Source organism: Muscardinus avellanarius (assembly GCF_963383645.1).
Source record: "Muscardinus avellanarius genome assembly, chromosome: 15".
Taxonomy (NCBI): domain Eukaryota; kingdom Metazoa; phylum Chordata; class Mammalia; order Rodentia; family Gliridae; genus Muscardinus; species Muscardinus avellanarius.
Window position 1 is genome coordinate 68,863,692 of NC_137801.1, and position 12,633 is coordinate 68,876,324.

Consider the following 12,633-nt stretch of genomic DNA (forward strand, 5'->3'; position numbering starts at 1 on the left):
CCTTCTGTCTCAGCCTCCCAAATACTGGAATTATAACCTTGCACCACCACACCCAGCTGTGGATGTAAAAAATATTTTAATGGTTCTCTCAAACCACTTAAATCTCAGTCTAACCTTTAAAATATTTAATTGATAATTGTTTAGATAAAATTGACGGTCCATTTATCTCAGTAATGGTTTGGGGAGACAAGCATTTATTTTTAATTTCAAAAGAAATGTCATTTCTACGCAGAACTGCATTTTAAAATAAAGCATAATGTTTAGGTTTAGATGTTTTAATAACTACAAAGGGAAGGGGAGAGCTTTGCCTCTAAGTAGAACTTTTCTCTGAAAGATCTCCAGTTTTCTATCAGGCAGAAGGACTCCCTCCAGTTGGTAAATAAGGAAACAGGCACAGAGAAGTTAGGTTTGACCCAGACTCGACCCAGACAAGACTAACCCAGGCCCCCACCCTTCCTCAGTCTGGGAGACGCTGCGGCACCCTAGAGGGTGGTCTCACCATCCGCCTCTCTCCCATATTCGTCCAAGTCGCTGAAGTCGTAGTCAGACTCCATCTCTATCTTCACCTGTGGCACCATGAAGACTGGGCTCCTCGCGGAGCCAAAAGCAGGTGAAGCTGGACAGGAGATTTTGAAGTGAAAGGTGATGCTGAACGAGAACGAGCAGGAAAGGCGAATGATTATGTAGTTTTCGGTGCTTTAAACACCACTCCGCAGAGCAGGGCTCTGACGCCAATAGTTCTCTTTGCTTTATGAACTCAGCACATGGCTGGAACAAAGTGTCCTACCTGCTGGGCTTTCACAGCCACTGAACTGGTCTCACCCTGTTTCAGCGTATCTAAAGGGCTGCCAGAGTAAATTTTCTCAATCTCAAATTTGACGGGTTTCCCATCGTTCAAAGATAGAACACTAGCTCCTTAGCAGAGTAAGAGAGGGCTTTCTGTGCTTCAACTCCTGCCTACTAGTCTGCCCATGTGTGTGTGTGTGTGTGTGTGTGTGTGTGTGTGTGTGTGTGTGTGTTGGGGGGGTGGTACTGAGGGTTAAACCTGGGGTATTCTACCTCTGAGGTAATTCCCCCCCACCAGCTCCTTATTTTTTGTTTTGAAACAGAGTCTCACTAGGTTGCGGAGAATCTCGCGACTTAGCCGACACTGTTCGCGAACTCGTGATGGCCTCTCTCAGTCCCCCAAGTCTTGGGATTACAGGTGCGCACCAACACACCTGGCCGGCTCTGTGTGTTTTCAAATGGTGCTTCAAGCCTGTTGCCACTGCCGGAAATGCCTTTCTGCCCCGCCTTCCTCTCCATCTGGCAGGGTCCTATCGATCTGCCCGAGGCTCCCCAGGTAAAGCTCATACCTTCCTTGGGTCACCGGCTTCCATGTGTGCCCCTTATTTTTGTACATGGTGCTCCGTGTCTATGCTCACCAGCCCCTCTGCATCCAGGAAATCAAGCATCATGCCTGGTAGATCTGTGATGCTAATCTTTCTTAAACTAGATCACATTGCTAAGCATTTTTCTTCAGTGTAGCTAAATCCTCCTACCTAGTGGTCTTTTCTTCTATCCATTTTCATAGATTTGGTAAGACACCAGTGTAGCTGGGACGTGCTATCTCTGGTTACCAAATGGTCTGCATGTCTGACATTGTTCCATGGCTTTGTGTAAGTTAACAGGGCTTTGGAAACACTATCCTGGTCCAAATTCTCACACTACTGACTCAAATTGGGGCAGTTAGAGAGCTGACTTAATATAGACCATTTTTATTTATTTATTTTTGCGGGTCTGGGGATGGAACCCAGGGGCATTTGACCTCTGAGCTACACCCCCTGCCCTATTTTTTTTTCTCTCTATTTTGAAACAGGGTCTCACTAAGTTGCGGAGGGCCTCACTAAGTAGCTGAGGCTGTCCGTGAACTGTGATCCTCAGGTCTCAGCCTCCCAAATGCTGGGATTGTGAGCGTGCGCCACCACGCCCGGCTAATATAGACCATTTTAAAAATAAAAGTAAATCAGGATAAACTGCTTTTCAACTAACAGGTATATGTAAAGCTCACTGGCAATAAGGGCATAGGAGCCCTGATTGGGGATGTGGGCTGTGTAATTTGTAATGTAATTATATTAATGTCATGTAATCTGACACAACACTTCTGGGCTGCGGTGCCCTTAGGTTTGCAGCTTGGGAGGTTGGAACTGATACGCATCCTCTACCTGGCCTTGTGATAATAGCTTCATCTCATATTTCAGGAGACCCGATATATGTCTCCTGGAAAACCCTTGAGGGAGCTCCATCTGAGACTGGATTTACCTACTTCTAGATGTGGGGGAGCCTGTGCACCTAATTAATGTTGGGTCCACTACTGAGTGACTCCTTGGGAGAGGTGGGCCTCTTCCTACCAACTTCCCAGAAACAACCGAGGCAAAGACTTTCTTGCCTCTGAATGTCTTTTCATGTTTGAGCCCCCTGTGCAATAAGTAATCCCCCTTTTTCCATTGGTAATTTCTTATCAAGAACACCAAGGAACCATTGCTGGCATAGGGGGTCCTGGCACTGGGGCCCTGAATCCTTTCTTGACTCTTCCTCTTTTTCACTTATTTGATTTTTCTTTTGGACTAGGGATTAGACTCAAAGACATTCTACCTCCAAACTACACCCCCATCTTGTTTTATTTTTATTTTTCAGGGTCTCGCTAAATTGCTGAGGGTCACTAAGCCTCCGAGGCCAGTCTTGAACCTGCAATCCTACTGTCTCAGCCTCCTAAGTGCTGAGATCGCCAGGTGTGTACTACCACACCTGGCTTAATAATTTTTTTTATTTTTTATTTTTTGTGTGTGGTACTGGGGATGGAACCCAGAGGCTTTCTACCTCCAGGCTGCATTCCCAGACCTATTTTATATTTTATTTGGAAACGGTCTCACTAAGTTGCTGAGAGCCTCACTAAGTAGCTCAGGCTGGCTTCGAACCTGTGCAATCCTCCTGTCTCAGCCTCCCAAGTGCGGGGATTACAAGCGTGTGCCACCATGCTGTTTATAATTTATTTTAATCAGCTCTCCTTAATAATCTTTGATCTTCGTGTGTGTGTGTGTGTGTATTGCACTAGGGATTGAACCCAGAGGCATTTTACCTCTGAGCTAAATCCCCAGCCAATTTTATTTCTTATTTGGAATCAGGGTTTCACTAAGTTGCTGAGGTCCTTGCTGAGTTGTTAAGGCTGGCCTTGAACCTGTGATCCTCCTATCTCAGCCTCACAAGTACTGGGATTATAGGCATGCACCACCATGCCAGGCTGTTTTTTAAGTATTTACTCTCACTATTCTAAATTTTCTAAAGTTGCATATCTTTGTATATGTATTATAACCATGTTGATGTCAGTTAGAAGAGTCATTTGTTACTGGACCACCAGTGATCAGGTTGGTCAGCCTTTGGCTTTGAGTGGTGAGCCAGCAAAGGCGTTCTGCTGATATATTGACTCGCCTGGGAAATCTAGAAATGAGATATTGGCTAGACTGGGAAATCTGGAAAGGGTGGTTCCTTGACTTTCTGGCTATTCCCAAGGAATCTACCTAATAGCTCTTACCCTCGATCAAGTTCTGAGCCACCGAAGGAAGAATCAGAGTGAGTAACTCCAACTGGAAGATCTTTTTCCTGGAAGAAAAAGTGAAATGGCAGATATGAAGCAGATCTGAGTACTACACTGGAGAATGCCCTGCTTCTCCAGTACGTCCACACCATTACTTCTCTTCTCTATTCTCTACCCCTGTGGCCAACTCTAGACAGGAGGAATACTGGGGCCTCACAGAGACGAGTGGCTTCGGATTCAATCCTTTGCACAGAGAGTTCTCAGCCAGGTTAAGAGGGAGGAAGGCACGGGGAAGCCTGGGGATGGAGGATGGATGTACACAAAGGGGCGTGATGGGGGAGTGAGGAACTCAAGGATCTTGAGGTACTACGATGGACGGTGGTGCTAGGGTGTCCTCGGGGGCCCCCAAAGGTGCTGTCGAGGTCTCCTGGTGATGCACCCCTACACTCTGTGTTGGAAGACAGTGGCAACCCCTAGCACAGAGCACTAGGGTCAGGACTCAGATTGGGATCTTTTAGAAGACTCCTGGGTCAGGCTGTGTGGTCTTGATAACAGGGCTGTCTGCCAGTTGGAGGGATTGGAAGCAGTGACCGAGTCCCACGGGTCTTCATCGGCAATGCCGACCCCTCCCTGCCTGCCTCCCTTGCAGCACCTGGAGGATGCTTGTGATCCACACAGAATCACAGCCCAACCCCAGGACCTTCAGGCCTGACGTCAGTTCATCTAGATGTTGAGAAGGGGAAAATTCAGCTCTGATTTGAGCTTAGATGGAAGTTCCTTAGGGGAAATAGATGGAGGGCTAATAGAGAGTAAAAAGGGAGCGACACCATGTGTTTTACTTACTTGCAATGCAGTGGATACCGTTTTGGGGATCTGATGGGACACTGTCCATGGGAATCTTTATAACTGAGGGAGGGAGGAACTGGGGCTGGAGAAAAACAGTGGGAAACGCTGATAAACACCAACACAACCACTTTGTCTTTCTTGCCAAGATGGAAATGCATACATCCACACTGTGCAAGCCATCACGCTCTTCAGATCCAGTTAAGGGTGTTGCAGGCACTCGGGGGCCACTGTTCTAGACAGCCAGTGGAGAGGAAGGAACACATCCAGGAATGTCTCTCCTCACAAGGGACCAGTCATTGGGAATGAACCTCATTCAATAGCTGTGTTACTATAAAGACGTGTAAAATGAATGTGTGTAAATTGAACCCCATTTCTCCATTGCGTGTATCATATAATCCAGAGATGTTTTTCCTCCCTTTTTACCCTTGGAATAGTTCCTGCAACATGGGGGCCACTCATACTTATTGGATGAACTAATGAAAATCAGTATGCATCTTAAAAAGACTTGGACCCTGTTTCTTTTCAGAGTCTGTTTGCAAATTGTAACAATCATGTGAATGAATTATGGGACTCTCTCCTTCCTGGCAGAGGACAGTAATTAAGGACCAGGGGAAGTTTGGGCCAATCAGTACCCACAGAGGATGGTTTAATGATCACCCATCAGTCAGCAAGGATTTGCTTGTGAACAGCTTTCAGTTACAAAAGGTGAGAACTTAGGATAAGGGAAATGAAGGGTTCCAAGTTTGAGTAAAAGTGGGAGATTGGGAGCCAGGTATGGAGTTAGAAAATCAAATGAACAGTTCAAACTATTGGAAACCAAGAGTCAAAAGTCAGGAATGATTTTCTGACTTCCCTCTTGGACATTTAGCTGTACAACCATGTTGGATAAGTCACTTCCCTTATGGAGGCAAGGTCATCATTTGTAATGAACCCTTGAACCAGTTAACCTTTCTGCCTAATGTTTTGATACCTACTATACCTTCTGGGCTGACTCCCTGTCTGTTCACTGAGTGTTTGGGGATGGGATGCCAAGAAAGCGTGGGGAACCAGGTGGGGAACCAGGTGGTCCCAGGCAATTGCAAAATGTAACCATTCCCCTTTCAGCAAGAACACATGCCTCTTCCTCTACTTTTATTCCCAATACCATAGGGGGGGAGTCCCAAGAAAGTTGGTCTCCAGCCCCTCCTGCCTGTCTTAACATACAGTCTATGTAAAAGTCCCCATCAGGCCCCGCCCCTAGGCCTGGTGGCCACTCCTTATAACTGCCTTCCATGTTGGGGCCATTTCCTGTCCCATTTCCTCAGGGACCTGTGCCGCTGTTGACTGTGGCTCTGAGAACCCACAGGGCTGGGAAGTGAACACGGCCAGGCAGCTGTTCCTGTGCAGGGAGCTCTGGCCCATTCTGAGGACAGTCACAGGCGCAGATGAGCTGTCCGCCCAGGCTGCAGGCCACTTGAGAAGCCACCCCTCTGCCCAGGCCTCACATGGCCCACCTCCTCATCACCGTCCTCCTGGGCCCCTTTCCTTCTCTTCTTCTTCTTGTCTGTCTCCTTCTTCTCCTTCTCCGGGAGGATGTTGTCAATCCAGGCCAGGTCGTGCTGGGAGAAGACGAAGTCCAGAAGTCTTCGAACGATGATGAGGCCCAGGATCTGTGGTAGGAAGACAGAAACTGCAGTCTTGTGGAAGCTTAGAGAAAACCATGGGTGAAAGGGCTTTTTCTCCCTCAGTCGGGTGAGTTCGGGCACCTCTTGTGATTGTGTCTTTGGGGCCATTCTGAAGTCCCCACAAACCATTGTCCACTTGCCCCACACCCCTGGTTTCTCTCCTTTACCCTTTTCTCAGGTGAGTGACCATGCCTACAGGTAACTGAGAGGGACAGAGCCAGGGCAGAGACCATGGCTGGGGAACCACGGTTGTTCTTTACACCAGTGGCTGCACACTTGAGTGTGCTTCAGGACCACCCGGAGGGCTCCTTAATACCCATTGCTGGGAGCTGCACTAGAGTTTTAGATTCAGCGGGTCGGGGCAGTCTGAGCATCTGTATCCTACCAGTTTCCCAGGTGATGTTACTGCTGCTGGCCTCGGGATCACACACGAGATCTCCCCAACTCTGTCCCTCTGCCCCCATTTCTTTCTTTTTTTTTAAAACAAATTTTTTATTGAACATAAATGGTATATATTTAAACTATATTTGGTGCCCTCTCCCCCCGCCCCCATTTTCCCTTCCCCCCTCCCACCGATGGTTGTCCAGGGTAACCATGTCATATTCATAATTTTACACATATTCAGATGTAGACCCTCATTAAGATCAGCCTTCCTCCTCTCCTATCTTTCCATTCAAACTTTGCTGGTATTTCCCCTCCATTATCTGGAGTCCCACTGGTATCCTCTGTGTTCCCTAGTTTGGGCATATTAGAGGAAACATATGTACCTTCTCCTTCTGTCTCTGCCCCCATTTCTGAGAGCTATCTCTCTGTAAATGAAGGCTGAATAAAGGAGAGTGGGATATCTGGTATTTTTAAAGGAAAGTTTGTTTATGTTCAGGATGAACAAATTATTGAAAAGAGCTGGGAGTTAGCCAGGCATGGTGGTGCATGCCTGTCATCCCAGGACCTTGGAGGCTGAGATAGGAGGTTGACAAGTTATAAGACATCTTCAGCAGCATAGTGAGACTCTCAGCCTCCCAAGTGGGGACGGGTGGGGGGGTTTACAACATGCGCCACCACACTCGGCTCTCACTAAATTTTGAAGGGCCTAAGAAGCTGAGGCTGACCACGAACCTGAGATCCTCCTGTCTCAGCCTCCCAGGTACTGGGATTACAAATGTGCGCCACCACGCCCCGCTCCATACATTTCTTAAAACTATAGAACTGGGTGAATTTTACTGTATTTACAAAAAACAAAAAACAACAACAAAAAAAAACCATCAGGAAGGATGCAGCTCTGTTGCCCTGGTTTTGTCTCTCACTGCAGGTCTCCGAGCCTCATCTTTCTCCACTGGGAAGTGGGGTTACTATTAGTACTTCAGGGGTTAAATGGAACAGCGCTCAGTACATGCTGATCATTACTAGCATTGTCCTCCCCTCCTCGTCCTGAAATGCTGATGGGGAGGATCTAGTTCTCCTTCCAAGAGTGGTTCTCAAACCTGGCTGCATATTTACGTTCACCTGTAGACTTTGGTAAGAAAAAAAAAAAAAAAAAAAAAATATATATATATATATATATATATATATATATATATGAACAAAGACTGGGTTTCCCCCCAAGAAATTCTGGCTTAGCTGGTTTTCATTGATTCTGATGAGCAACCAAGGTGAAGAATCACTGACGAGAGCCCTCCGAGGAGTGCACACCTCAAGTTCCACCTGTGTGCCCCTGTTTTGGCCCCAACCCAGGCCTGCAGATGGCCTGGTGCCGAGCCCCCCTGCTCCAGTGCCCCCCCAGGGGCTGGGCCACTTCTTTCCGGTGGGGACCAGATGCAACATGTTTTTGGCTTTTTTTTCCCTTTTCACCTTTTATTCTGGAATAATTTCAAGCTCCCATAAAACTTGCAAGAATAAAGAACTCTTCTATACTTTCCCCAGAGGCTTAAACTTTATATTGTCATCAAATTTGGGGGGGGGGGCAGTTTGTCTGTCTGTTTGTTATGTTACTGGGGATGGACCCAGCCCCATTTTATTTTATTTTATTTTATTTATTTTATTTTATTTATTTTATTTTATGGTACTGGGGATGGAACCCAGGGGTATTCTACCTCCAAGCTACACCCCCAGCCCTATTATTTAGTCTTTTATTTTTGAAACAGTGTCTCACTGAGCTTGGGAAGGGCCTCACTAAGTAGCTGAGGCTGTCCGTGAATAATCCTCCAGTCTCCGCCTCCCAAACTCTGGGATTACAAGCATGCGCCACCACGCCCAGCTTCCCATTTTATTTTTTATTTTGAAACACTAAATTGCAGAGGGCCTTGCTAAGTGGCTGAGGCTGGTGGCGAACCTGCGATCGGTCCTCGTGTCTCAGCCTCCCAAGTACCAGGGTTACAGCCATTTGCCACTACGCCCAGTTGTCAGTCATTGGCTTTTGAAGTTCCTGGTCTCGGATCCTGGCCCCCATCACTATTTGTCCTTTGAAATTCATTAATTTGGCACACTGAAAATATTTGTACTTTGTACACATCTACTTCTTCTTTTTCTTTTTTGTTTTGGTGGTACTGAGGTTCCTGGAAGCCCTTCTACCTCCAAGCTACACGCCCAGAACTATTTTTATATTTTTATTTGGAAACAGGGTCTCTTAAGCCAGCAAGGCTGGCTTTGAACCTGCGTGATCCTCCTGTCTCCGCTTCCCAAGCGCGGGAATTCCGAGCGTGCGCCCCCACGCCCGGCTTGTATGCATCTACTTCTAAGGTGGACTTGAAGTCTGGCAGCAGAACTGGGTCTCCTGATGGGATTCATCTGGCTCCTCCAACCCCACCTTGACTGGCCCTAAGGTTGGGTAGTTTTTGCCTTGACCAGTGAGTTGTCATTGCACAGTCTGCCGGCCACAATGCCATCCTTTCCTCCTTCCTCCTGTCCACCCCTCCCTGCACACCCTCTGGCCTGGCCTCACAACTCGAAGCTTCTTCTGCACCTGCTCCTGCAACCCAGAAGGAGCCAAGCCACGGTGGGCAGAAGGCGGAGGGCGGTGGAGTGAGGTGCTCGCTGCGCCCAGCCCACCTTACCATGACAGGGAAGATGATAGCGGCCACCGTGGACTTGAGGATCCAGAGCACGGCCAGGCAGAGGATCTGCACCAGGGTGAAGAGGTGGATCCGGCGCAGGGGCACGTGGCGCAGAAAGGCATGGTCCGGCTGGTGCTTGGCCGGCATCAGGAACAGTTTGCAGCGATCCCAGAACTGGCAAAGACAGGTGGGGTCAGCCAGGCAGCTGGGCCATGGGGGTCCATGGGGAAGGGTTGACTTGGTAGGGTCTCAGGGATGCAACCTCTGGTCAGGCATTAATTAAGACACTCTGGAGGTGTCTAGGGGGATATATAATGGTGAGAAGGGGTCCTGAGCCCTAGCTGAAGGGGAATACCCTGTAGGGAAGGGAGAGGACAGCCACAGTGAGATGGACATTGGAGTTAGCTTGAGCTGCGCTTTGAACCCTGAGCCTCATTTTTTTCTACCTGTAAAATGAGGATCAGAAGACTTAATTACGTAGATTCTATGACCCTTGTAAAGTTCCTGGTAGCTATTTTGCCTGGCACTAGTATTGCTATTATTCTTTCATTGACTTGGGAAGGCAAGTGTTTGGAGTCTTGGGGCACGAACATATCACCTCGGGAGGGGAGAGCCATACCTGGATGCCATTCAGAGAGGCCACGCCCATGTAGAGGAAGACTCCGTACAGCACAGGCATGGGGATATACTGAAAGGAGAACAGAGTTTTGGATGGGGCCTCTGACTGAGGTGGGTCCTTGGCCACCCCATCCTGGACAAAGATGTCTGCCAACCACAGGCATCTGGGAGCTGGATATTTGAAGGAACTGAGGGTCTAAGAGATGATCTGGGGCCAGAGTTGAGGTGGGGTGGAAGATGAGGGTCAGAAGCACCGCTGTGCCCTTCTCCAGCTCGGGTAACCTCCCAGCCCTGTGGAAGCCATGTGGTCTGGCTACAACACTGCCCTCTGCTCCTTCCTGTCAGCCCCTTCCTGCTTCCAGTCTCAGCTGAGACCCTAAACCTAACCCTAACCCCCAAAGCTGTGCAAGGGTGCTGAACAAAAGCATACCTCATATACAACAGTGTAAAAAATAAGCAAAGCAGAAGTATATAAAACCTTCACTCTGTACTGTCTACTAAAGTTCCCCCCAGCCCTAATCTTGTTTTCCCTTGAGGATGGGATGTCCGAAGGCCGTGAGTTCCTCTTTAGGTAGGCTAGCCCAAACCGGGCAGATCTAAGATGGTTGCTGGCCCTGGCACAGTCATTCTCCAGTCTATAACTTCATGATAATCTAGTCTGCATGCTGAAGTCACTCACTGGCTGCCATGACGAGAAGCACCAAACCAAAAAAGAAAGGCAAAAGCCAGGCATGGTGGCGCACACTTGTAATCCCAGTACCCGGGAGGCTGAGACAGGAGGATCCGGGGTCGCGGCCAGCCTCAGCTACTTAGTGAGGCCTTCCGCAACTTAGTGAGACCCTGTTTCAGAATAAAGAATAAAGAATTGGGCTGGGGGTATGGCTCGGAGCTAGAATGCCCATGAGTTCAATGTCCAGTACCAACAACAACAGTAGAAGCCAAAAACTCTTAGCTATAATCTCTAGCAACAGAAATTTAAGTTCACTTAGAATTTCCCTTTTTGCCCTCACGAATGCAAAAAACACACCAAACAGAACTAGATTTTGTCTTAGATGTTTTAGAGTTGCCAGTGACTGATCACAAAGACACTTCATCCTCAAGCCAAGGACGTTGTCTCCAGCTCTGCCATTTGCAGTTTCCCCAGCAAATCCCCAAGGCCTATGACGTCACACTCCTACCAGTGACAGGGCTGTATCGAGAATGCTAGATTGCTCAGCACAGATCTTCTTTGAACCTCCAGGAAAGGGCCTTTTTCAAATATTAATGAAACTAAAAAGCAGCAAAAAGGTACCTCTAGGGTCAGCTTTACACCAGCAGTAACAGATGTCAAGGGTCACGGCACGACACAAGGACATCACAGCCTGTCTACATAATTTGAGACTGAGACCATGATAAGAGCATGGAGTTCTCTAGAAAGGGGGCCTTGGGCACCATCAGCAGTTCCTCTGAGGCAGGATGCAGAAATCTGCAGTCTCAAAGAGCTTTCTTGGATAGGTGTGAAAAAACCGACCTCACAGCCTTGGGGTGGACTGGGGATCCTGCAGGGCTGAGGGTGTGAGTCATTTATGCCCCTCCTTACATACATGCCCACTCCATCCTCAGTGCCTTCGTTTGACAAGATAAGCACATATTTCCAAATTGGTCAAGATTGATCACTAATCCTACAATAATAAACATTACTGTCAGCCAGGCATGGTGGCATACTCCTATTATCCCCAGACTTGAGACAGGAGGATCAGAGGTTCAAGGACAGGCTCCGTAAGCAGTGAGAGTCTCATCAACTTAGGGAGATCCTTTTTCAAGAATAAAAATAAAATGGGGTTGGGGGTGTAGCTCAGAGGCAGAATGCTCCTGGATTTAATCCCCTGTACCACAAAAAAAAGAAAAAAAAAAAAAGGAAATTACTGCCTAACACCAGTATACTGTTACTTACAGAGGGAGAGACTGGGGAAAGAGGAAGGAGGTGAACTGGAGAGGAGGAGAGGGAGAGGGTCCTAGATTAATTCTAGGACTTCACCTTTTAATTAATTTATCTTTTACTTGAAATGGCTAAATCAAATTTCTTTTCCTTAATATAAAACCAATCTGGTATTTAGCACTGGTGCCAGCTAGCAATTATTCTTCAATCACTTAACTGTTTCAAAAGTCTAGCTTTACAAAAAGGCATACAATCAAACCAGAAATCTTAAGTCTTATGATCAATAAAAATCTAGATAGGTCTGCCCTACTACAAAATTTATCAAATAGGTTAACTGTTGGTTAAATAAAGTGTATTGCAGACTCCCCCCGCTCCTTATTGTGCAAGAATACCGGTGGGAAGATTTTTCAAATCCCTTCGTGATTGGATGCAAAGACAATATCAGCATTTGGCACCACGTGGACCCTTGAAAACTTGACCTTGACAGAGCAATAATTAACATTTCCTTGTTTCTGGCACCTTACTCTCTTTACACAGCTTATTTTATAAGATGCATATGTAAATTACTATAGAATTATTAACTCTATATAAGTCCATTTATAAATATGGTCCACAGTTTGAAAGAGTTACATTTTGGTCAAGAATTTCAGAAGGGAATATCCATTATTGCACAAAATGTGGAACTATTACATATCACTTGAAAATAAGCAATGTGACCAGATATCATTTAAAAATGATGGGCAAGCCAGGCGTGGTGGCGCACGCTTATAATCCCAGCATTCGGGAGGCTGAGACTAGAGGATCGTGCTTCGCAGACAGCCTCAGCTACTTAGAGAGGTCCTTCGCAACTCAGTGAGACCCTATTTAAAAAAAAAATAGACTAAAAATATAGGGCTGAGGGTGTAGCTCAGAGATACAATGGCCCTGGGTTTCATCCCTCGTACCACACGCGCACACACACAC

At 47.1% G+C, this 12,633-nt stretch overlaps 1 protein-coding gene across 4 annotated transcripts in view; it reads right to left on the reverse strand.

Annotated features, from left to right (window-relative positions):
- Positions 1–482: 482 nt before the first annotated feature.
- Positions 483–12,633, reverse strand: part of SLC4A5 (solute carrier family 4 member 5) — a gene marked incomplete at both ends in the record, with an annotated part of 91,180 nt that continues 79,029 nt past the window's right edge. For 2 of the 4 annotated variants that reach the window (XM_080711015.1, XM_080711014.1), the window contains 5 exons: positions 3,605–3,639; positions 4,418–4,502; positions 5,914–6,069; positions 9,135–9,308; positions 9,754–9,822. In XM_080711015.1, coding sequence (XP_080567141.1) covers positions 3,605–3,639; positions 4,418–4,502; positions 5,914–6,069; positions 9,135–9,308; positions 9,754–9,822 — 519 coding nt within the window. Of the gene's footprint in view, positions 649–3,571; positions 3,640–4,417; positions 4,503–5,904; positions 6,070–9,134; positions 9,309–9,753; positions 9,823–12,633 lie in introns of those variants that run through there. The other 2 variants (XM_080711013.1, XM_080711016.1) reach the window with 2 other exon arrangements.